Here is a 26806-nt window from a genome sequence, read left to right on the forward strand (position 1 = left end):
GAACTCCTAGATGGCGTAAGGTTAAAGTGCATCCCCCAGACAGCAATACTGAATAGGCCAGTGGTGCAAGTGTGACAATTTACGGAGAAAAGTACACCAGGTCCCTTGAGTGACCAAACACCAGAAATTTCAGTAATTTCTAATTTCCTCCTTAGTAACCTGGTCTTAAGGACTTCCAGCAAGACTGCAGTCAAGAGCACTTCAAGTCCCAGTTACTTGCAGAGAGAGCCAATGTTTTAGTACAAGGAGTGAGTACAAACTGTGAGCCTGAGTCAATCTTTGATGTAGGTACATTTGTTTAAATTAAAATTCCTTTTCTCTTCATTTATCTAGAGACAGTAGTTGGGAAAAAGGCCACACTTGTTTCTGTCACTAATATAAACAACAGGCACATTAAATACAGCAAACAAAAAACCCTGGAGTAAACAAAATCAGCATTTATTCCTCATTCATCTTTTTACAAGATTTCTTCATGGTTTTCACAAAAGAACACATTCCAGAGATACATGAGTTAATCTACAAAACCAGATATGCAAACCAAAGTGATAAGGTACATGAAAATCCACATGCTTCATGGCTTAGTTGCCACATGCCTGTCATCTATTTTCAAGGGAAGTTGCCGTGGGGTACACAAACATTAGTTCTGCCACACCAAAATGTGATCGCTAACTCTATGGACATAGCTAAGCAACATATTTACAAAGCACTATCTCTACCAGTCTTCATCTAAGTTTGAAACAGGTAGCTAGTTGTTCAGCTACCAAGCCTTCATGGAAGGTGAAACAGTCCAGCATTCCTAAATGGATTCATGCAGTGTTTAGTTTTATTCACAGGAGACACAACAAGAAGTATGTATCAGTGATGATAAAAGTAGTACATGATGATGCATCATCCTCCTGGAAGGAGTTTGGAGCATTGGTGCCCATTCATTCATCCATCACTACTCTGGGTGCAAAACTGCATCCGTTACCATGTTTTGAAAGTCCACAAGTTAAGAATTGCCCCGCTCACTGGGTCCAGGGGAACAGAATCCAGTGATTCCAGGTCTCCATCAGTGGAGAAGAGCTGACAAACACCTTCTTTTCGCAGAGCTCCTGGTGGGGGCCATTTTGCTGAAAGAGGCTGCCAGTGATTTATAGTGCCAGCATTAAACTGAAAATGTTAAAATAACTTGACTCTTACTGCAGCAATTTAACCACTGAAGAAAAACTATTTCTTGATTGAGATTCCTTCACCGTTAAAAAGATTAAGGTTCTTTTTATTTTTCTGATCATCACTGGTGCAAAGTAGATATTTTTGGCGGGAAGGTGGAGTGGTTAAACTGGGCTCTTGTACTAATCACATCACAGAAGGTGGACCTAGCACTTCCCTTATTTATTTCTGTGAGCTACCCTGTTATTCCTGGTTGGAATCAAGAATTTACCTTGGCTTTATCTTTATTCAGCTTCTGATATTAAAGGGAATATGAAAACGAAATTAAAAAGCAGCTGCTCTTGTCATCTCCAGAGTGGATTATCCAAGTTGCCAACTGCTTACGTCATGAGGGTACCCAGAGGAGCAACTCACTGCAGGTGTTCACAAACATGGACATGATAGTATGGAGATCTTTCTGCAGAAGAGGTTTTTACCCATTTCATAATCTTCAGGATGTACGACATACAAAGACAGTTGAAAAACCACTATTGTCCCATCTTGTGCCGAGTATATTTGCTTCTAATCCTGATGTCAGTTTTAGACTACTCTAGTATATCTGGCATCCAGTATACCTGTTGCATCTATAGGATTGGTAATAACAGTGTCCTAACTCTTGTAAGTGCCAGGTGACAGTTGTCATGTTCCCAGGATATGGCCTTTAATTTTTACATGTCAGGAAGAATGCGATGGTGTGCACAAAACAAAGACAGCGTCTGGGCACTTTATCCCTCCCACCACAACTGATGTTTCTATACCATTCTTGAGGCACCTCCAGTCATCCCCATCTGTCCATGAGTATACAGTTAGATGGAATAACAACAGCTAGAACAGTGCCTTTCACACCCAAACCTGCACAGCAATTCACAGCTTGCAAATGCAATCACATAAGCCAATAGGTAGCAAAAATTATAAGCACGCTCACACAGACGTAGGTGACTTATTAGAACCTAGTAGCCTTAGTATTATTATGACCTAGTAGAAAATAAATGATGATGTGTCAGAACAATAATTTAACACAGCAGGCTTTAGCTATTAGTCATTACAGAACACATTTAAATCATAAAATCATAGAATCATAGAATAGTTTGAGCTGGAAGCGACCTTTAAAGGTCATCTAGTCCAACGTTCCCTTAGTGAGAAATGATGTCTACCACTAGATCAGGTTGCTTAAAGCCCTGTCCAACTCAACCTAGAATGTTTCCAGAGGTAGGGCAAAGTAAAACAGAACCCAAACCAAACTTGCATATGTGAGAACACACACAAAACAGCATGCTGCTCAAAGTGCAACGAGACACAATTAGGAAGCCACTAAAAAGAATCTGTCTCAAGCTATTATTTAACTAAAATTACAACAGCCATAAAAGATCACAGAATTACAGAATCATTAGGGTTGAAAGGGACCTCTGGAGATCATCCAGTCCAACGCCCCTGCCAAGGCAGGGTCACCTAAAGCAGGTGACACAGGAACACATTGAGGGGGGTTTGGAATGTCTCCAGAGAGGGAGACTCCATGATCTCCCTGGGCAGCCTGTTCCAGTGCTCTGCCATCAGCTTTATGTAAAGAAGCTCCTCCTCATGTTGAGGTGGATACAAGACAAAAATTAACATCTCTGGAGACATTTTTCTCAGGCACATTGCTATACACATCAGTAATGATTACACAGCAGTATAATTTTTTTACCCTTGGTAACAATAAGGCCCTAGGTAATGTACCTCCCTTTTGACTCCGTGCTGTAAATCCAGCATCTGTGGAGCAAAAAGCAGAAATGTGCTCGGGATTCTTTCCTCCTCCACTGGACACCTGCAGGTCCACGCTTAGGTTTAACCCTGGGCACCAAATGGCACCTTCAGTCACTGCAGAGACTTGCTCAGTCCAACCTCCTCTGACTGTCCCTCCCTCAACTTCACCTCCACTGCAGGAGCTGTTCCAAGAATGAAACAGTGGGACAATTTACAGACAAGACTCTAGAGTGTGATCACCATTATCCATACTATTAAGAATGGAAGTTAAATGCCTTGATTGTGTTAGCACACTGCCCCATTGCACAAGCCTCTACTCCTCTACTCATGTCTAAATTCTCAAGGTGGGGGAAATACATTCAGCTCTTCTATCCTCCCATGTGCTCCTATTTCTGACAGAGCACTGTACAGATGAACTTGGGGGATGTGCTCAACAGAGGCCATGTTTTCCTACAGCTCCTGGAGGATTTGTGGCTGACTCAGTGCAATGCACTCTAACACTGGGCTGATCTTAATGGCACTAAGCTCTTAATTACTACTCAGATGTATATATAAACAAATAATAAATCCTCTTAATTCAAGTGAGCAACAAAGCAGAAAAGACTGTAGTCACACTATTATTCTAGTATAGGTAATAAGAGTCAAAATTACATATAATTTATTCATATCCATGTAAAATCTACCACAGGAAAAACAAAACCTGGATCCAATTCTACAATAGTGGCACTAAAGTGCATAATGAGATCCTGTCATTCCAAAGTGGTTTGTTGCATTTTAGTCTGAGCACTGAGTTGTTTGCTGTACAGAAAGCTACAATATCTTGAAGACAGTCAGAAGAGGAGTGGCATCTCCAGCCCTAACAGAAAGGTAGCTTTTCTATTTTTTTTGTACAGGCAAAAATAAATGGTGACTAAAAACAAGCAGCCCAGCTCCTATCTAAAAGTCATATGCTCCTTTTCTTGCTTTGAGACTGCTCAGTCTTTTCCCAAAGAAACTTCCGTTTCTGCTTGTCAAAGTTTACTTAAGACTACAGATGAGGACTTGAAGGTGGCAGTGCTCTGTATTGTATAAAAGTTACATGGTTTGTCAGTGTGTGATTGCAGTATTTGCAACTTCTGGTGCAACAAATCAGTATTACTATGATGTCACAGCTGTAAGAAGCCCGGTTCATTTGCAGGAGCAGTCTTAAGCGAGGTACTACAATGATTTTAAAACATCGTATCAAACTGGCTGTAGAGAGTGTGATGGCCATGATGTCCCATTAATGGGCCCCTTTTTATTTCAAAATGAATGCTATCCAGAAAGGACAAAGGTGTGAGAAGCAATTCATTGCGTGGTGATGAATAATACTGTTTTGTCTTTATGTTGATCCCTTTTTTAAAAAGACAGAACTTAAATATATAAACTTATGCAATGCATAGATAAATATATAGAGATAGCTATGTTAATATGTGGTTTGATCATAACTGGATAAAGCAAAGACAGTGTAAAGACACCCCAACAGCATGATTAAATAAAATACTCATTACAATTTGCATTTATGTAGTTCTGAAACCAAGCAGTAAGAAAGCCATATACAGCAGGTAGTAAGTCTCTAACTTCAGAGCCTTGGCAATTTAGGCTCAGATTCACTTAATGATAAGCCATATTCAAACAATCTCAGGTAAAGAATTCAACTGTTCTGACTTCCATTTTTCTACCCAGTTAAGAATCAGAGAGACTTGGGAGCAAGATAAGAAAATTTAGAAATACAGAGGATTTTTATTTGAGCCAGTAGACAGAGGTTATAATGAGCAAAGCACTGACTCACCTCTTTGCAGTGGTCCTAATCAGTTAAATTAGCATTAAACAGATTAGCTGATATAAAATCACCGTCTGTTAAAATAACTTTGAATTATACTTGCGTTTTGAAGAACAGGGTCTGCATGGGTACAAGTGAATAGCGCCTTGTTCTCTTTCTTGTTTAATTAACCCAAGTGTATTTACAGCAAGCAGTAATTCATCAGGCTAAAAATTCCTGAAATGTACCATATCACAGTTGCAGCAAATTCACCTACATGCAAGGAAAGCCTCAATTCTCTCTTTCACTGGTGTTACATTAACATGGCTTTAACTCTGGTTGAGCTAATCCTTAACTCATTTTAGTGTGACAGGAAAAACAAACTTCAAATCTTCTACATAAGGCAGCTTTAAATTTGTTGCAATTTTTTTTTTTTTTGCTTTTTAAGTTATTTGACTCCAGTGTCAAATGAACCTTGGCCAAAGATACAATGTAGTAACAGATTGCCTTCTGGGCTGAGATGAGAAACAGTTAATTTTACATGATAATTTAAAGAGCCTTTGATAAGTAAATGAGGATATAAGACTAGGTAAAGTTCATTATGAAACCAAGCTAATGTAGCACTCGCAGGCATGGAGAACATGCTGCTCCAGAAGAAATATGCTCCTACAACCTGGAGAAATACTTTCCTTCTTTCAACAGCTGAATAGAGAAGAAGCAGTTCCACAGTGCTGGGACTTGTCCTGCAACTGAAGTGTTGTTGGTCCATTTAGTAGAAGTCTCAGTCATGGCAGGGGGGTAAAGCACCGAGACTGCTGATATTTTCAAATCTCTTAGCAGCAGTAACCACACAGCAGCTTTTCTGCAAAATAAACAAAAAAAGAATCCAGTTAATTCAGCAGTATATTTTTCATTTGGTTAAGTGTTCTAGGATGACCACATGGTGGTTTCTTTGTGCATGAAGAAAAGAAAGCAGCACTGAAGCTCCTTGCTTACAAAGGATTCTCACAGACACCTTTTCTCTGAAATGTTTTATACAATATGAAAAAACAATGCCTCTTTGTTAAGTGGAGAATTGATCCTGGCGGTCTCTCTTGAAATGCAGCTACTCTGCTTTTTTTGCCTCTCTTGTCATACAGATCACAGTATGCAAAGGCATGCTGCAAACCTCTCTATTTGTGTTACCACTGAAAGCATTTATAATGCCAGGTCTAAATCAACTGGCACTTGAGTGCATTATTTTGGGTTAAATGTGGTAACCATACTACTTGGCTGAAAAAAACAGCTAAAGGGATTCTTTAAAAATAAAGCACAGCTATGACTTTAGATCCACTCATTAAGTAAATTCAAATAAACTCCAAAAAGAAAAACACACACAGAGGAAATAACACTGCAAAAGCCAAAACCAGATTTTCCTGCAAGTTAGATCATGGGTAGGTTACTATGTTACAAAGCTATTAAAAGTTTATTTTAAAATAATTTTGACTGCTGTTAGACACTCAATTTATCTTAAAGTTGACTTTGGTTGTAATAGAAAATTGTGTAATACCATGCTTCCTGCATTAGAGAGGGAGAATTTTCACCATTTTGTTGCCTTGTTTGCTGCCACAAGTTAGTGGCTTGAAATGGGAAATACAAACACCAGTCTTGCAACAGGGCTGGAAAAGCTGTTTAGAAAACTACTGTGTAGAAGCACACAGGTGAGTGGATCAAAGCTTCATGAAATCTGTCTCAGCACCAGTGAAGTGAGGGTGAGTACTGAGGATCACCAAGAGGTATAAATTCCCAGTGAATTTCCACTCCAGAAGTTGATGATCAGATATTACCGTATCAGGAAGTTACGCGGCTTCAGAGAGCAAGTAGAATGTAATAATGGTGCCTTAGTCCTTACTGGCTTCCACTGTATCATGGAAAGGCATCTTCACATCCCTGAAATAGCTCATATAAAGATCATTACCTTCTGTGTTACTGCACTACACTGTATAAAATCTGCTCTAATCTTACTTAGTCAGAACAAAAATTCCAACGTTTCACAATACTCTCTTTTTCACATGTTCCTGGAAAAAACTCATTGCAAAAAAATGCCAGTCCTTCCATCACTTGCCCTACCAAGCAGATGATGGATGATGGCACCACTAAAAACTTGGTAGTGGTGAAAGGTGGACTACTTTTATTTTGGCATCCTGTTGTTACTCATGACGCACTACTAAAAGGAAGTGGTTTTACAGTGTAAGTGTGTGTTCTCAGCCTAATTCACATCTTGACCCTCCACTGAGTTTTGCCCAGAGATGGCCTCCAGAACCTTTGAGTAGTTCCCCTGGTCCTCGAACAGAGCCACCAACTTCTGTGGTAGTTGGTGAAAGTGGCTGTGGGAATTGGAGTACTGGTTTATGGAGACATTTCACTGCCTGAAGTAGCGCGATTTCAAAGTGGCTGAGTGAGTCAGGGACCAGAGACAGAAAAATGAGGGCAGACTTGAGTCTCCTTGATCCCCAGGGGAGGCAACCAAGCCAGCCTGAGAACCACTAATGAACTGTTTGTTAATGAAAGGGCAAAGACAAGGAGCCAGGGAAATAGGACAGAGAGATGCTCTGTCAAAATAGTTTGGGTTGCTAAAAGGGAAGGTAAGTGCCCTGTCAGAACTGGGCCCTCGGACACGTGGAGCAGCTTCTTTTAGGGGACACCTTGCTTTGATTTCACTGCAGTTAGTCAAGCTGCCCCGAGGGTCTGGCCCGTGCCTCTGCTAAAAAGTTATTACTTTTCATATTTCTACCCTTTTTAAACTTTACTTCTAACCACAGCATGAAAACCCGAAAGCTTTCAACACTGAAAAATTATTGGGTGAAATCCTGCCCCATGAGAGCCAGTGGGAGCATAACCATTCCCTCTAAAATGGCAAGGGTTTGCAGCACATATGGCTCCATACCCATTAATTATTTTGCACATTGCTGTTACTTGGTATAAGTAATAGAGCCAGTTTACATTTTGAATGCTTTCCAGACAGCAGCAGGGATGGTGGTGGTAAATACAATTTGGACCATGCCCTTTGGACTATACAAGGTTTTCAGCTGCCCACTGATCCCTTCCACAGGGGCTACAGCTTTTACATCTGAAGGAACATTTGGGACCTGAAACAAACCTTCTGTTTGGCAGCTCTTTCAGAGAGGTTATTGAGCCAGGGGTGCTTGAGACACACAGTCACCTTTAGCCTTTTTCTAAGGAAAAAAGAAAAGAAAACAAAAGAAAGAAAGAAAGAAACAAACAAACAAGATACCATTATTGGAGAAGTAACTGAAGATCAATCATACCTTACCTCTACTCAAGGTAATGGCAGAAGAACACTGCAACATCAGCATGTTTAGTGAAGCTACTTTGCAAAGCACATCTTTGAAAAACAAATACTGGGGGAGAAGATGCAAAGGAAAACATGAGCTGTAAGCTTTGCATTAGGGTAGGCTTTCCTGAGAAAAAAAACTGGTGATAGGAAGAAGGACAGCAGTTTGTGCTCTTGCAGCATTTGGAAAAGCCTGCCTGCTCCCCAGATTGAAGAAATCAGAGCTTCTGAAACTGGAGCCCAACTAAAGGAGTCAAATTGTATCCTATGAAAACCTCTGAAGATACATTAACCATGATAAACTCTCCTATTTTTACTGTGCACACACACTTACAAATCTTCTAATAATCTCATGGGAGTTGCTGTTCTGGGAGATTACAACTAGAAGTAAATTTAAGTGAAAATGAGAATAATTTATTTGATTTTTATATTCTATTTTATAGTAATTCTGGTTATCCTTACTCTATAACAGGAATATCTTGCAAGGACAGAGCTGTCATTACACTATTCAGTCCATCCCACCACCTCATCAGCAGAGCTACCTCTGCTTGATTATCATAATAATCTTTGTTCTTATTTTAATAACATTATTTTGTCAATTAATAAGATGGTCTATTAATTCTTAATGCTGGCCGTATATCAAGATGCACCATAACATATACATCCTAGGCAATGCAGCAGTCATTTTATTTAACACAGAAGTGCTTTGCCTGCAAAGGAAGAAGTGAATATTGCACTTCAAATGCTGTAAAAAAATTCTGAAACCTGCTTAAAATTATCCCCTTGTGAACCACTGACTCACAGAGTGGACTCAGAAACAGCCAACAGCGGTGTCACTAACAGCATGAATCTCCAAAAATACTGACACAGGAATAACCAAAGTGATTTAAAATCTTGTTGCTCCTCTAGCTCAGCCCAACTGAGTTGTTTGCTTGAGCAAACAACCTCTCCTTTTGTGTTGGCCACTAAGCTGGTTACCATCGAAGGGCAAGAAGGTGCTTAAGTACAAAAGTATGCACTAGGTGAAGCTCATAGCTCTGTTGGAAAAGGTACCTCTTCGGAAGAGGTAGGATGAAATCTAACAGCACTCATGGGGGACTTCAGCAAAACCTGAAAGAGTTTTCAAAGCAGGAGCAAGAATCATCCCCAGCTGGAAAACCTTTTTCATATGGTGATTCAGTGCTCATTTTGCAAATACTTTTATTTTACTAAGAAATTGATCCACTCAGCAACACACAGTATTGCAGGATCTTATATTTCCTCCCAGACATGCAAGAACTGATGAGCAAGTGTGAGCATGCAAATTGTAACAGCTAAAAGAAGCAATGGGACACATGAGGCTCACAATGGCAAGAAATGAATCGGCAACAAAGACTCAAATTAAGTTAAGAAAAATGTCAAAGCAAAGTGATGTGGCAACACAAGAGGGCAACAGCGGAGGCATAAGGATATTTAAATGTAGGGACCTGGAGTCTGTAGTGGAGCTTGTGGTCTGTTAACCATGGGTGTTTTAAGGCAGCAGTTGCACTTAATCTCCAGCTAGAGGAAAACCAGAATGCCATTAAGTTTTTCCCAGAATCTTACAATTCAGCAATTGTCTGCTATAGATCATGTGTTCTGCCATCATGCAACGCTGTCATTTCAGAACAGTAGGACAGATGGCAGATGAATTAAATCTTGTTTCACAGCAAAAACATATTCGGGCCATTTCAGAGCATTTGACAGATACAATGAACATCATCAATGACGTGTCATTATAATACAGTATGTGGACATAAAAAAAAACTTAGATAAGTCATATTAGCTCTGCAATGGAGCAGCACAAGTGATGCAACTGTGTCATGATGGCATGGCACACACATTTCAAAGATACAGGATTATTTACCATTTTTCCTTGATGAGAAGCTTTGATATGAAATCTTTGGCCTCATCAGAAACATCTCGAAATTCCTCATCTTCAAAATCCCAGTTACAGGCCAGGATATTGTTGAGGGTCTCATTGTCATCATCACCCAAAAAAGGGGACAATCCAGTGAGGCTGAAGTAAAAAGGAATATGTTCAGTCCTCCTGTCTTTCCCTCCTTGTGTACATGGTCTCCAATGTGCCAGCTAAGATTGTTCTGTCACTCTGGCCTATCTTACCAAACACTACTGTCTAACAAGGTCTCCAGACCATTCCCATTTTTTCAACCACATACACGTTTAAATAATCACCCATCTTCTCTAACACACCAAACATTACTGTCTTTCATGGTAGGTCATATTTTCTAGACCTCTGACCACTCTTGCTCTACCCTCTGGGAATTTACCAAGCAGTTTACATTATTCTGGAAGTGTGATGCTCAAACACTCCTGAGAGATGTGCAGAAAAAACAAAGATGAAAAGTTCATGGCAATTGGAAAAGAAGAGAGATTTCTCAATATGGAGCTTGGAAAGAAGTCTACATTTCCTATTTTGGGTACATATTTTTTCCCTTTTCCAGTATAACAGCAAACTTGGATGACTGACACAGTTTAACCTGGAAACAGCTTACATAGCAGATACTGAATCCTACTTACAGCATATAAGCAATGACTCCTAAACTCCACATGTCTGTAGGAAAAGAGACAAACTCATAATTCACAATTTCAGGAGCAAGAAATTCTGGAGTCCCAAAGTTAACTCGAAGTTTTTCCCTGGGTTTATATCTAGGAAGTGGAAACATTAACAAAGGACATAAATTACAATTCTTATTAAAGTTGCATCGTTAATTATCTAGCACTTAGAGGAATTCCAGAAGCATACAGAAAATTCACTAGGAAAACAAGGACAGATAGCGGTACAAACTAAAAATAAATATGCCCATATAGAGAATTAAAAGTGTTTGCAAGCTGTGTATCATACGAGGACAAATGCAGCTGCCATAAAAAGGAAGAAATTCATATTTCAAGGACTTCTCAGAACAGCTCTTACCATCCTTTTGGGACATCCATATCTTAGGCATGAAATTTTTAACCAGTAAATCCTTCACTGAGGTTATAGCACCTAATTAAACTAGAAAGTGATATAGCATGGAATATATTGTAAGAGCCCTCGATAGTATATTACTCTCTTTTGAAGAGTCTCTTAATACTGGAGACAAGAGACTAGACAAAATGTACCACTGGTTTTGTCCATTTTAGCTGTTCCAAGATACTTTTATGTATGCTTAGTGAGAATCAGCCCTCTTTCAACCTTCTCCCTGAAAAGAAGGTTTCAGGACAAATCTTTTTCACTCAGCTCCAAACATTCCACATTAAAATATATCCCTGGTTAAAAGAAACAAATCTGTCCTACGAACAGTAGAAGACCATTATGTATCAAATACATCATTGCAGGGATGCAATACTTTTTTCATTGTTTCCTAATTCATTTATGATTAGTGAGAACACATGCACATACCTTCTTGCCAATCCAAAATCAATAATTTTTATTTGATTTGCCTCTCGGTTCACACACAGGATATTCTCAGGCTGCCAAGAGAAACAAAAGGAAGAAAAACACTTGAATGAGAAACAAGTACGAAAAACTGGGCTGTTAGTAAACTGTAGGGAGAAAACCACTAATAACAGTGAAAATATCTCATAAGCACCTTCTGCTTTCCTCCTTGTTCAGATCTCTCTGCATGGGTACCCCCCTTGCTGTCACACAGCAATTGGAGCTGAGCATTTTGTGCTTCCAACTGCTTTTTCTTCTCCACAGCTTTTCAATTTGACATAAGGCAGCAGTTCAGATAAAGAACTCGTTAGGGGGAAGGGGACAGGGAATGTAGGCTTCCAAAGAGGGGTTTCAGGATGCTGTCTGTGATTTTACAGACCTTGATAAGCTCACACTGATTTAAAAAAAAAATTAAATATTTTGGGCTTTGAAATTTATCTTACAGCTTTACATTTTTGAGTTCTCAAATGTTTATGTTTTATTCAGGTATTTTAGCAAAAGATAGGATTCACAGGTTAAATCCCTCTGGATTTTCATAGGGCCAAATGCTACTCTTCACTTTCCTGGCAGGAATCCATTAACTTCCAAGAATTACTCCAAATTCTTACAGAAGGAACTGAGAGAAGGATTTGGCCAATTGTCTTTGAAATGTAAATACCTAAAACACAGTCCCATACTCACTGCCAGCACTTTTCTAGCTGCTCTGTCTAATTGCTCAGTGAGTCCTCTTTGAAACAAAACAGCCCTCAACACTTAAAACATTAGTTAACCTTTGTCACCATTACTAATTCATTTTACATGTAGGACTTTTAAACACCATATGTTCATAGTTTCTGAGGTCCTGGATGATTATGGTCAAGATGATTTTCTTTCAATTTCAAGCTTTCTTTCCCAAACTCATTTGTTACTGACAGCAATCTATGAACAAGCAAAACAGAAGGGAGAAGCCATAGCTGGCAAGCACATGAAAAGAGATCTCTGGGATTAATTTCTTGGATTGTATATGTATCTTTTTGTCAGCAGTTTGACCTCATACTAAAACTGTGCCATCTCAAGATCATAATTAATGTGTCCCAAAGAACTGTGTGAACTTCTGTTTGACAAGTTTCTAGGTAACTGGATGTTTATAGAGAAAGAGAAAAGTAAGTCTGGTCATTGATTGGCTACTGAAGCAGGTCCCAACAAGCATCTGCTCATTTCCTTAACCACTGCAGTAATATATATGCTAACAACATTAAAGATGCACTATATTAACTCAGTTATTACAAGCCAAAAACAGCAGCTGTTATAAAAATCTCACCAAAGAGAAAACCATCTTGTGCACTTCTTGTTTCTTTTTACTGTATTGTAAAGCTCAGGGATCAATAGGAAGCTTTCTAGCCAGTCATAAAACTAAAGACACCATCCCATTTTATTCCTGCACTAAATAGAGGTAAGAAACAAGTCCATTATTTAATAAAAATTTGGACTAAGGGAAAAAGAGCCAGCCCAAGTGTACAGTTTAATGAAAAACAATAACAAATGTTTTCCAAGGGGTGGCAGTTGACCATTTGCAGTTGACCAGAGTAAGAATGTGCAAGTACATGGTAGAGTACTTGTACATGTGTAAGTACGTGGTAGAGAATCTGCCACCTTTCTCTGGGCTTTCTGCTACACTAGCAGTTATTGTCTAATCCAACATAGACACACTGTATTGGTTACATTAGCCACTGACTATTTTTATTCCTTTCATTTTAGAAAGTACTTTTTAATGTACTTTCCCTTAATCTGGCTGTCTACTGATGCCTTTTCATGACAACAGCAGTTTAGTGTAGTTCTCAGAAAGTTGTGTAGGCCTTACACTGATCCTGAATGACCCTTGAATTTAGTTCCATTCACTCATGCTTTCTGCATAGTAAAAAACAGGGATAATTGCCACCCCACGGCTGATGTCTAAAACACATATCTTGTGCAGCTGAATTAAATAATATTTGCACAGTATCTTGAGATCTAAATATTGTAATTAAAAATAGCGACGTATTCGTACTCAGCAGCTGGCTTTCTGTAAAATCAGTCTGTGGAAAATTTAAGCACTATGAAGACATATGACCACAATTTTCATCTAATTTACTTAGTCCTGTAGTAATTTAACTGATCTCAATGTGGTTAAAGTAAATATGCATTGAAATAAGGAAAGCAGAATAAGGCTCTTTGTTGTTTCTGCCACAGGAATCTGCTAAGCTTTATGGCCTACCATTAAGAATAGGAATTTCCACATCTGTCATTGCACAAAACATACATCTCAATACTCTACCTTGAGATCCAAATGAAGAATGTACATTTGGTGCATGTACTGAATTCCATTGCAGATCTGTTTTATGAATGAGATAGTATCCATCTCTGTCAAATTGTAGTTTTCATCAATAATTCGGTCAAATAACTCTCCTCCTTCCACACTGAGGAGAAAAAGACAATAAAGCAGTGACCAAGTTCAAATCCAGTCCCATACAGTAAGACTAATGCGGAAATTACGCTATTGACTATTTTTATCATTCACAGTCAAGTTCAGTAAGATGAGCTTGTACTCAGATCTGAACTTTCTAAAAACTGGGTTCTGATGCATACTGTCCTGAACCTCTTCAAGGCCTGAGAGTCCAGTCTTCCATCCACTGAAAACCACAAAAGTCTTGAAATTTGAATTTTATGCTGTCTTGAGTCATCATTTTGTACCACTGAAATTAATGAAGTTCCATGGAAAACCAAGACAACATGAGGGAGAATCTGAATTTAAATCTGTGGTCTCTTCCCTCTGAGTTTAAAAGGGACAAGATCCAAAATGTCAATCTCAAACTACCTAAAGTCAACAAAAATTACTTAATTTCTCTTCACATTTCAGTATGCCTCCAGTTTATCTGTTCATAGATACACAGATACTTTTCTTTTATATGTTAATCATGTAGACCAAATTCAGAGGATTATCTGAGAAGGTCCAGAACAGTCAAACTCACCCAGTTTTGAACCTTCTGCCGTGACTTTCAGTGTTTTAGTTTTGGCCTTGCTGGCTTCCTTAAGACAGCATCTGCTTAACTTGACCTTGAGGCAGGTATTTTGTCCCTAACTAGCCTGATAATTCAGCATACAAAGCAGGTTTGTCCTTTCAGGCACCCAGCAAAAGGATTAGGCACAACACCCACATCTGGCTCCTCTTTGGTGTAAGATGTCTTCTTGTTTGCCTCACAGGAGATATTCTGAGAGGTTTGTTTCTTAGCTTACACTAAGCTAAATTAAAGTATTTAATGAAAGATAAGATATGTAACACAGCTCCATCTTCAACTGGAGCAGTTGTTTTACAACACGAGGAATGTGGCACACTAGTTGAAAAAATGCATAAATGCCTGCATGGGGAAACTTTTCTCCTAAATTCCCCTTTTTTTCTCTTGTTCATAAGAACATATTTCATATGTGTTTTCTACCCATAAGAAGTTCCATTTCTAATTTCAGGAGAAAGCAAGAAGGAAGCTGACAATTCTAACAAAAGCAGTAAGCACAGAAAGGAGAAGAAAAGAACACACTTACTATTCCATGACGAGTACAATGTCATTTTTAGATTCAAAGGCATCATATAACTGGATGAGGTTCACATGATTCAGCTGGTTCATTACATTGATTTCATTTTTTACTTCATCCTGTAAAGAGCCATGAGTATTGCTTCAGATGCCTTTTTTCCTAAGAGAGCTACGTTTGAAGCAAATCTACATTAATTCGTGTTTTCACTTGTGGCAACCAAACTCAGGGCTCCTGCAGTGGTAGAGGTCAAGGCTATAGGAACTAATACACTGAACTCAGAGCTTGAGTGGGGTGTTTCAGTAATAAGGTATTTGCTGGAAAAGGAAGAGGCGAGCCCACATGAAGAAGTGGTAAGCTCCCAGGGATGTAAAGGAAAAAGAGAAACAGAGAAAGATTGTTCAAACAGCAGTAGGTGTACAAAATCAAGCTAAGCCCAGGAAAGTCTTCAGAACCTAACTTTGCAGTCAGAGGAGAGAGACTAGTACCTCCATTCAGCCCAACTATTTTAGACATGCTGAATCATTCTCTGATCGTGTCAGTCTTTCTCCATTCACCCTAAAGGGATTCTTGGTGATCAGCTTGGCCACAGCTATATTTTAGCAACCCCAGTTACCTGAGAAAAATCCTCCTCTTGAATGCCCTTAATGACACTGATGTCACACAAAGGATGTTATGCATGTCTTTCCTGTGAAAGCCAGTCCCAGATGACCAAGAGGTTTGCTAAACAGCCCAGACTAATTCCTCTCATCTGCATTTGTGTTGATGTCAGGAGCCCAGATCATGTCTGTTATCAGCATCCCCCACACTGAAATAAAGTCATTGCAGCAAAGGCTACAGTGTGCTTGGGAGGGAATACACTATGTCACAGGCCTGACAAATGTTTTTACCATTAAAGAAAACACTAATAGAGCTAGAAGCAGAAAGAAAAAAAATATTTAAAAGAAACAGAAAACACCACAAAAATAGTACTTTGATGGGCTACTAGAAGTTTTGGAGGAGAAGGGAAATAGAACTAGAATTAATGGTAATCCAGCAGGTCCTATGAGTGTGTGAGACACTTGGTTATGATCTGCTGTGTAGCTGAAGAACAGTGTGTGACCCCTTGGAGAACAAAAGACTAATATCATGCTCTACCAACCTTCTGTTTTGGACCTTGTGCTTTTATAATTTTGGCTGCCAGCTTGAGACCTGTTGCTTTCTCTTCACATTTGTGCACTTGCCCAAATCGCCCTCTAGAAAAAAGGGGGAAAAAAAATCATCCAGTGGTACAGGTGTTAACTCTGAATGTAAACTACACTATAAACAACCATAAATCATCCTCTCCCTACTGGCTTTCATTTCAACTGCTCTGTTGATGCTATTTTATCTTGTAGATTGTACTTGCTACTAGTCATTTAGGCACACCAACATCACACACTGTTCTATCGGGTACTACCCCACTTGTGTGATTCACTATACTCACCTCACAATATGCAATGACTAATCCCAGGGAAGTCAAGGATGCACTGTAAGGATAATGCCTCACTTATGTGCACCATCTGCCCCTCTCCATCACATCGTTCTCCTCCATGGGAGGGTTGTGATTTCATGATGAAACACAGCCTTAGCCAAGAGTACACTGCCATGAAAAATTACAATATCCCACTCTCCTAAATAATGTCAGCATGAGAGATGAGTAACTGCATGGCCTGTCAGATCAGCCTGCTAATCCATCTGAAAACATGCATGTGTTTTCAGGGGTGAGACTCACTGAGAGGAAGAGGACTACAACATATCTCTACATACTGCTGGCTGTAATTTGAGGTAAAGTATTACAGCATCCTGGGAGCCCTGTCATAAAGCCTGAGGGCATCTGGCTGACCTAAAACAATGCCAAACACAGGCCAAGTCTGCTGGTGCCAAACAGTAAGCCAAAATTCACTCACACTGTAAACCAGCCTCCTCTTTACCCTCTATAAAGCACTGTAACAGCTTAGACTTTCATGACTTCGGCTCTAGAGGGGCATGTGGCCTCCATTGACCTCCCAGGGTGCTTGGCTGTAAATTTGTGCCTTGCTTTCCAAGTTGATTTACTTCACCTGACTTACCCTCCCAGAATTTCATCCTCGTTGACATTATAATAATTGCTGATCCCCACCCTTTTAGCTGAGACAATCCGGTGATCAAATGGTGCTGATGGAGTAGGAACATCATCTAAAAAAGACAAAATACACAGAGAGCATATGAGTGGTCCTATGCAGTGCTTGTCTAGCTCATATTTTAGTTCCTCTTTTTCCCAGATAAGTTCATTTAAGAACTGAATACACTTACTGTAAGCTTTATAGCTAGGTCTTTCTCTGTTATTGAAGAAGGGTTTTATTTCAGAAGCTCTGGCTCAGAAAAAGAGGTTATTGTTAGGGAGCTACACTACCAAGACAAGGACTCCTTTGTTAAGCTATTATCTTCTGTACAACAGTAGGGAGAGGCAAAGTAAAGACCACTAGGCTATACCACTGTAGCTTCATACTCACAAGGGGCCTCTGCAATTCAGCCTAATCTCTGATTTTTTTTATTATTTTTTCCTCCTCAGGGACAGTTAATAGGCAAGTATGTACTGTAACTCCCCAGTGGGGTAGAGAGAGAAACAACTCTCCTGCAGGCCCAGCTAAGAGAGGCTATTTCCCAGCTTTTGGTGTTCACAGTGAAGAATCCCCTCTTAACTGATTGACAAAACTTGTCCTTATCCACATTGTGTTCATCACCTTTAAAGATCACATTTAGAGCTTGTGCACATGAGGGAGTTTCACCCAGGCAGACAGCACTTAGGGTTTCCAATATGGTTCAGGACACACAGTAACTCTGAAGGATTTCTGTCCTTAAAAAAAGATGGCAGATAAAAGGTAAAGAGGGGCACAGAAAAGTGATGGTTCCCAACATCACACTGCAGCAGCTATGGAGCTCTGGCAGGTCTCTGGTTTCTGGAGGTTTCTGGACCTCCACATGATGGACCTTTCTGCCATCCTGATGTCAAAATCCCTGCTGGAGACCAGCCCTCCATGCCTAATTTGGACTTTTTGCAGGCTGTTGTGACTTCAATTTCATACCCACGTTGTTTTTCATTTGATTGATATTCCTGAGAGTGACCTTTGGCTGACCAAGGTGACAAATACTTCTTCAACCGTTTGGGAGGGCTACAGCCCCAGTGTTTCAACATGAGCTCTCTGGTTTGGAATGCCAGCTCCTTTTTGTGTGAGGCTTGTTGAGCAATTTTAAAACCATTCATTACTCCAGTGAAAATGATCAAAAACACAAACAAGAAACCCCATGACAGCATGTAGCTGGCAGGAACACTTTGGTCATTAATGTAGCTGTAGATTGTCCTTATTCACAGTGAATGTCCATTTTTCCAGGACACCAGCTGTGTACCTAGATTTCTTTTTGACAGTGTTAATAACTTACATGGTCAGGAAGTTAGTTCATGGTCAAGGAATTGTGAAAAGCTGGGGCTTCTGGAAGTTTGCCACCTACTTGGGATTCTGCAAAGTTTGAATTGCAAGTCTGTAAGTATGGGTCTTTGCACGTTACCGAGACCCACAAAATGCCAAGAAAACCTCTAACCTAAGGCAAAATTTGACTCTAACAACACAAATTCCATCAGCACCAGCATGTAAGTGACAGAAGAAAAAGTCTTTTTGAAAGCTCAGCTCAAAACGTTACCAAACTTTGGGCAAGGAAATATTCTTTTAAAGACGCCTGACTGCTTTTCAAAACTATGCTTAAGTTTTTGCCTTCAAGATGTTCCCCATGACAGACCCTCTATTCTTCTTTTCCTACAAACCAGAGGGGATTTCTCCCTATTCAAGAACAACTTTCTATTACAGATGGAAGATGCTCCAACAGAGACACTCTAACCTTAACGTCATCCCTATCTACCAGGGCTCACAGCAGTTTACGGATTTTAAAGTTTTTGGGCTATCTCCTGTTTTCTGCTACAAAAACCTAGCACAAGCCTGCCATAAACGTTTCCCTCCCACACTGTCACCCCATTCCCAAAGCAGATAAGTTCATCCTGAGTCCTGTGTACGCACATGCACACACATATAGCTTCAAGTATTTCACCTCCTCACATGCCATAATTTCACATACAGGAATAGGCACCGAAATTCTCAAACTGGAGGTCTAATATTAGAAATCTCTGCCTCACTGTGGTGAGCACTGCTTCAGAGTTCGGTGCCTGAGCACCGTTTATCTGACTGTTCAACAGCATCACTCAGGCTTCTACACAAAAGTCTGTATTCCTTTACTGTGTAGACTGCAGTTGTTCTCACTTCAAATTACAATGGTACAAATATGAGCAAGCTGGTTTTTCAGGCTATGTCCACAGCATTGCAGATTCTCTGTTAACACACATTCTCAACACTTCCACAGGTTGACCGAGTTTGCTGCACCTGATATAATTTCTCCCTCCACTCTGTACTTAGGGGCTTTAGCTCTTTTGTTAAAGGAAAAGGGAGAGAGGGTAGTATTAGTGGAGTAATTGTGGCAGAAGCAGATTAATTGTGAATAATTTCTGACAGAACAGAAGCCTCTAAGATGGAAGCAAGCAGAATCATGTTACTTCTCATCAGTTTAGGATGTGGTCCATGAACAACTGTTTCCCATCAGAGGAACCATGCACACCTTTTTCTGCTACTAATTACAATCACAAAATCATTCACTTCTACAGATACTGCTCTCTTCTCGTCGCTGCAATACCCATGAAATCAAATGCTTTGCCTTTAGGCTAGTTCCTTGCTTTTTATAGTTTTACATATGCCATCAGTGCTTCCTGCAACTACTCTGCTCTTTTTGTTGTCATCTTTGACTAGGCCTTCATCATGCACTTGATGCTCACTGCTATCACTATGCTCAAATTGGCAGGTCTGCCCAGGGATTGAACTAGAATTTCCTGTACCTTTTTCGCAGCTTTTACACCTGCAAGGACAAAACATGGTATTAGTGCAGAGTACACTTAAAGCAGAGCAACTTTAGAAACATAGGTGAAAAATGCCTACACAGCTATTGCATTCAAATAACATTAAGCTATTTTGTTTCACGGTGTAAAATTAACTGGTTTAATATTCACCTTGAGAAATAAAAATGGCTCTTAAATTAATCATGACAGCAAAATGTTTCTCGGTTACTGAAAACCTCACCTGAGTTCTAAACTTGACATTAGGCTATCAATCTCACCTTTAAAGCAAGGGGAAAGCATTGGAATTCCACTTTGTACATACAGGTTCCTGAGAGCTTAAACCTGTTTATCCCTGAAAGGCTATCTATTAAATCCAGGAAAGAAAGGATTGCAGTAAACAAATTTATCAGGTCAATTGCCTGGGCAAATTATCACATTTTTATGTTGTCCTTTAAGTTACTACATTTTGCAGTAAATTAATTCCCAGTTGGCAGATGGCCTAATCTATTTTGCTGATGTTATATGATGTTGCAGTATATAAACAAAACTATGAGAGAATTCTCCTCAGAGATAAAGAATAGCATAACATAATTCCTGTGTTCCTAATATATTTCCCAAGCAAACAACCATAACACACTGCTAATGCCGTTTGTGGTGGATTGTTTGCCTGTCTTTTTTAAGAGTATCATTTCACGTAGATCAGAGGCATAAACATATTTTTCACTTTTGTATTGGGCTAAATTTTCACCAATACTTATACAAATCAGCCACTTGGACTTGAAACTTGAATTACACATTTTTTGAAGCAAGGGTCTCTTCAGAATGTGTAGTTTGAATTTCAGATCTTACCTTCCCTCTGATACCTCATCATCATGACTTTGTTCTGCCACATTTTCCTTTTGGGAAGGAGCTGCTGGTTCCTCAGCACCTTTTTTACTCTTATCAGCATTTCCTTCCCCTTTATTCTCTTTCTCCTCTTGCTGTTCCTCAAATGCATCTTCAGGCACTTTTTCCTCCTTCTTCTCATCTGCTGGGGACTCACTCTCTGTCTCCTGCACAGTTAGTTTTTGACAAGCATCATCAACAGCGTCTTCTTCCTGCTGCTTTTCTGGAGTGAAGGATTCCTGAAAAGAGCGTCTCCTATATTCATAATGGCTTCCTAAAGACAAACTTTCTCCTTTCTGCTCTGACTCTTCAGTATCAAATTTGGGAGGATCCACTTCAAGCAGAATGGAACTTTCCCTCTTGGCATTTTCCTTGTTGAGCTTATCAACTTCCTCTTCCTGAGAACAGGACTCACTCTGCTGGATGCACCCATCTATAAGTAAAGAGGATACAAAGGAATCTGTCAGTGGTTTCCTGAATAGTCAGTAACAGTATTAGAGTAGGGCTGCACACTTAGCATAACTCCTGTTGAATTTTGAACTAGGCATTTGCTTTCTGCTCCCACTTTCAAGGTCCGTACAAGTGTCTCCTAAGCAAGAGCAGGCTACTTACTTAAAACTGGGATTTCATGGGTCACAAATGCTTCCTTTGAGACACAGCACTAGAAAATGTTTTTCTCATGCAAAGCATCTTGCTGAACAGTTGGATACCCTGTGCTCACTCATGCTGATGAACACACATGTAACCCAAGCAACTTCACTGGAGCTGCTCAGGAAAGTCATGGCTATTTCTGTTCTATTTCTTAGGAACTAGAGGTCGATCAGAGAAAAAAAATAGTCTAACCTGTTGAATCTGGTGGTTTCTTTTCTTTTGTTTCTGTTTCATTCAAATGTGACCTTTCTTTGATGACCTGTGGGAAGGCAATTGACGTATTAGTCAATTAATAGAGTGCACATGTTGTGTTTGTCCTCATGAAATCACAGCCTGTTTGGTTTTTTTTTTTTTTTTGGTCAAATTCTCTGTGTTGTAACTCACACATTTCTATAAATTATGGTCCTTATTTTAATCACTACAAGCCGATTGAATTGATACCAGTGCAAAGCAAGAGAAATTATCTTGGTTGTAATCAGCATCAGTGTTGGCATAAAAACAGCCTAGAAAAGATCAGAACTGAACCTCAGAGACCAAACCAAAGAAGAATCCAGGAATCAGCTGCTGCCCTGTACTAGCTTTTGCTGTTAAAAACTAGGTTAAACCAAATCTCGGAATATTTAATATTCTAGTAAAATGTTCAGTAATGATCTTACTGACACATATCAAAAATTTTCTTGCTGTTTAATCAACCATTGGTAATGACTTTTTAAATGATGCAACAATTTATTAAGAGCTGACTGAGACGGTAACCAGGATTTGGAGTGTATAAGCCCGTAACTTCAGCTTTGCACCCTTCTCTTACCTATATTTTACAATGTTGCAGTGACATCTAGAGGTGCTTCATACCAGTCCAGGTCCTCACCTCTGCAATTACTGTTCCCTTTGTGGATATTAACTCCTGTTTCTATGCTGTGTGCTCAGTGTGTTTTTTCACGGGCCACTCCTAGACTGGTTTACTAGGTGACCACAGCACAGCCTGGTACCTGCTGTTGCTCGGTGCTCCCTTTTTCTTTTTTTTGCCTTCTTCCTCTCACAGTGCTATGGAACTGGCACTGTCATTATTATTATTATTATTAGATCCATGCAGTGTGAAAAGTGCAGATACCTCCAGGTACTTTCCAGAGGGACTACCAGCTAAAGCAGTACTGTACATGTCCCAACAAAATATACAGGTTCAGGCACTTAATTTTGAGTGTCTTGACCATGTGATCAGTCCCACAGCTCTGGGCACCAACCAGTCCTATTACTAAACATTTGCTCTGGTGAGCCTTCTGCATTTCTTTAATGCTTTATTTTTTTTATTTTAATTTCATTAGGCTATATAAAAATTAGGCATGAAATCAAAGCAATGTGTATCCACTATAAACAGAGTTCAAGGGAAAGGAAATTCCATGAGAAGCAAAAAGAGTGGAGACAAACTGAATGTAACTGCATGGAGCGATTTCAACAGGACTTGTTCACAAAATCTTGATCTGCAAGGGACAAAGAAACTGTAGCATAAGCATAAGACCTGAGACTGACAATTATTTGGGATGCAGTTTGTCCCAGGAAACTGCAGGCCACAAAATGAAAAAGGCCACAATACAACCAGGTAACTACCCTTGAAATATAAATCGGAGCCTTGTTCCCACAGAACTTAAATATAAATGTAATGTTGCCAGATGGAATATAGGGAATCAAACAGTGCTCTAAAAAGCAATAAAAAAATAAATAAAATAGGGAAAAGCCGCAGACTTATTTATTCTGCACTGTGTCGGCAATTAGTAATGCACTCGGATTCCTGTAAGTATGTCAGCCTCTCTGTACTGCTGAGGACATCAGCTCTGATCAAACACAGTCAGCTGAGCAAATAACCAGGGAAATGGCCTCCAAGCTCTTTGATGCATGAGGCCAGATTTCACTTTTGCATTCAGAATTAATTGCAGACACACGGCACTTCCAACTAAATATTGCTGTAGTTTTGCAGGTGTGAAATACAGAAGCCAGCTTTTGAAAATCTGTCTAGTGGAAGGAACACTGGACAGTGCTGAATACCTGAGACTGCCAGGGCATTACATAAATTACTACTGTGTTTATTCAAGCACCGTTTCTGATCTCTGACATTTTACCAGCAGATGCCAGCAGATGAGGAGTTCATACTAATTTAAATGAAAAAAAAAAAAAGAATACAAATGAATTATTTACTGATATCCTTCAGAATCAATTTGCAATAAATATAGGGTCAAGAGTACACTAGAGTAAGAAATACAAATATAAGGACTAGATATTGAAGTACTTGTAAATACATGAGTAGTTTATACATGAATAACCCACATTTTGCTGTTTGTAGCAACATGTGACTTCAACTTGTCAAATCTTGACCAGGCAATAAAAGCAAGAACTTTTGCTCATTATTTCTCCCCTGTGGGGGTTCACCAGGTTCTCTAGAGCTGACAGAAGTCAAATTATCCTTCCCATCCCAGCCACAGGCGGTACAAAGACCTCCTTGTAGTTTGTCAGGGGCATGCGTGACGTCCAGCCCCAGGCAGCTGAGCAGCTGCTCTGAGCGCCCACAACTCCCAAAAGCTGTGACACTCCTTGAAAATCTCATCTGAAAGGTGTGGTGGTTTGTTAAAGACATCTATCCCACCTAACTACTCTTCACACCACTCCTCTTCCCTCAGTCTGTTAGAGCTTTCTTAAGGGTCTTTTTAACTTAATCCCTAATGATGTGTTATTTATTTATGTATTATTTCTCCCAAACGTAGGTAACATGACTTTCTACAGTCTGTATTTTCTAAAACGACAGCAATCAATATTTCTTAGTAGAAAACATTTTTTCCCCTTTCTGTAATGATTTGAATATTAAAAAAATTTAGGGAAATGGCAAATAGTACTTTTTCCTAGTCATACAAGCCAAAAGCTTCCAATGAATTTTACATTTTCATTTCACAAAAGGTTAAATATGAAAGTTTGTGTTGTAAGTCTGTAAAGTACACCACAGGAAAAAGGTGTCTGTATCTACACAATTTTGAACTTTGTCTTCAAAAAAACCATTTTCTAGACTTAAACATATTCTTTCACAGAATACTGCCAGACCCTAAGCAAGAGAGACAGAATAAAAGCCCAGGTGATGATACAAAATAATGTGAGATAGTCCAGGGGCTGAAACTTCAGTATAGACCAATGGGAAAAAAAAAAATTGGAAATTATTTAAATTGACTTTAGAAACCTGCAGAAATTAAGCAAAAAGCAATAATATATATAAATATAATATATTCTAATAGAAATTTCAAATGGAGCAATAAATTAATGTCTTTTATAGACATCTGACTCCATTTTAATGATCCGTACATAGTTAAATTCCTTCTTTATACTGAAGCAGTCCTGCCTTTGGAATGTTTTTTTAGTTAACTTTCAGATTTTTTTATTCACCTAATAAAACTCTTTGATTCTTTTTTTCCTACTGCAAAAATTTCTGTAATGAATGGCCTCATGAAGCAGCCCCAACCATACAGTTAGAGGTCCTTTATCACCCCATCACATTTCACTTGATACCAAAACAATAACCTCAGCTTCCATTTGCCAATACCAAGACACAAACCTTTGCCTATGCCTAAACCACATTTTACCTCTGTGTCACTTTCTCATGTTCTTGATAGTTTGCAGAGCTCTATTATGTCAAGATAACCTGGTTTTGTGTAAGATCTGACCACCATTCATTTATCTAAATTATTAACTTACTTGAGATTTGCAATTAATGAGTTTCCCTAACAGCCAGAACCCAGCCATGGGCTTTGCCACCTGAGCACTGTACTGAGGATGCTCCCAGTATCTCCTCACTGGTTCCCAGGAGAGTGCAGAACGTACAACAGAGCCCTCGGGACAACCACATGCATGGTGATGTCTCCTGTGCCATCCACCAAAGCTGGAATCCATCTCCTCCTGCCCTTTTATGTTCCTCTTCAATACATACCCTTTTCTTCCCCCACCCCCCACAGCAGTGTAAAATATTCAGTGAGAGTATTTTTGATACAAACTTGTAAGTGCTAAAAACCTTACACATAGGAGTTCTGCTTTTATTGGTAGGTGGTGCATCTGCTCCCATGTCATTATTTTTTTGGTACACTATAACAACTGCTGGCAAAGATTCTGACTCTTGCATGATTTTTATAGAGCTCCTTGAACTAGATAAAGAAATCATTCCTCTGTAAAATAAAAACTCAATCTACAAATATTTTCTAATCACACCCAAAAAATAAGCTCTGAACCATGAGAATTGTGATTCCCCCAATACAAAATACAAGAGAAGTTCTATGTGATCTGCTGCTTTGAAAATACATAGGTAATGAGGTAACAACCTCTGCATGTGAAAAATCCCTCAGAGCAATATCATCCTAGGGAAGAAGCAGAAAATCAGTGAAGCCAAAGTGTTGTCCATTCCCCACAAAAGTTTGCTGACTTCCCACCCCCTGTGCTGGAGAAGAAGTGGCTGTCCTGTTTCAAATGGATGCTTCCTCCTGCCAGGCCATTCTTCTCAAAACCACGAATCTTACACAGAAGAGTAGAAAAGGCTTTCATGCAAGCAGGCTGAGGACAGAGACCATGGCCTTAGTGACGATGCAACGGGTTCCACTAACAGTGACAGGTTGGTTCTAAACATCTTTACTTTTGTCTTGAGGTCTAGTTGCTGTCATTTAACAGAGTCATTTTCAGGCACAAGAAAGAGCCTGGGAGGTAGATCTTTTACCTCCAATTGTTTGGTTCCCTTTTAATGTCTCTGGAATACACAGAGGCCTGTAATAATCACCAACAAATCTGAGGCTACCGAGACACCCACTAAGATCAGAGCACTCAGCATTACCTGGTTTTGACCCATCCTTTCACTGCATCTGGCAAATCAAATCAACCAGTTACTATCATTTTTGAGTTTCTCAAATCAGGAGCAATGTCAGGCAAGCACAAGTACTGAAGATTTCAGCTGCTTTTCTTACCAACACATTGGACAGCCTCACATCTATCCCTTCTCTATACTGGTCAGTGTCCTTACATGTGTGATGACTGACAGGGTGCACATGTGCCTCATATGCACCTGTGCCATTGATATTAAATGGGTCATCCTCCTAAGTGGGTTCCAGTACTGTCACAGTGTGAGAAAGGAGGAAAAAAAAATCCATCTTGAAAGCCAAATCACTGGCAGATCTTTATAACTGTGGGGACAAACCACCCACTTGTCAAACTACTCAGGCAATTTTTTTACTACAATGTCAGTTAAGTAGCCTCACTATTAAGAGAGTATTTCTC

General features: G+C 39.5%; 1 protein-coding gene across 2 annotated transcripts in view; it reads right to left on the bottom strand.

The window, feature by feature from the left end:
- Positions 1-439: 439 nt before the first annotated feature.
- MYLK4 (myosin light chain kinase family member 4) overlaps positions 440-26806 on the bottom strand; it is an 81456-nt gene continuing 55089 nt past the window's right edge. Inside the window, exons 3-15 of one of the 2 annotated variants that reach the window (XM_069008229.1) lie at positions 21713-21779; positions 20834-21302; positions 19925-20004; positions 17139-17244; positions 16190-16283; positions 15061-15170; positions 13799-13940; positions 11470-11540; positions 10608-10736; positions 9934-10086; positions 9515-9587; positions 7854-7929; positions 440-5576 (exon numbers count right to left, since the gene is read on the bottom strand). In XM_069008229.1, the coding sequence (XP_068864330.1) occupies positions 7882-7929; positions 9515-9587; positions 9934-10086; positions 10608-10736; positions 11470-11540; positions 13799-13940; positions 15061-15170; positions 16190-16283; positions 17139-17244; positions 19925-20004; positions 20834-21302; positions 21713-21779 (1542 nt within the window). In that variant the 3' untranslated portion in view covers positions 440-5576; positions 7854-7881. The remainder of the gene's footprint in view (positions 5577-7853; positions 7930-9514; positions 9588-9933; positions 10087-10607; positions 10737-11469; positions 11541-13798; positions 13941-15060; positions 15171-16189; positions 16284-17138; positions 17245-19924; positions 20005-20833; positions 21303-21712; positions 21780-26806) is intronic. The other variant, XM_069008228.1, reaches the window with a different exon arrangement.

This window comes from Aphelocoma coerulescens, chromosome 2 (assembly GCF_041296385.1).
Source record: "Aphelocoma coerulescens isolate FSJ_1873_10779 chromosome 2, UR_Acoe_1.0, whole genome shotgun sequence".
In the NCBI taxonomy this organism is placed as follows: domain Eukaryota; kingdom Metazoa; phylum Chordata; class Aves; order Passeriformes; family Corvidae; genus Aphelocoma; species Aphelocoma coerulescens.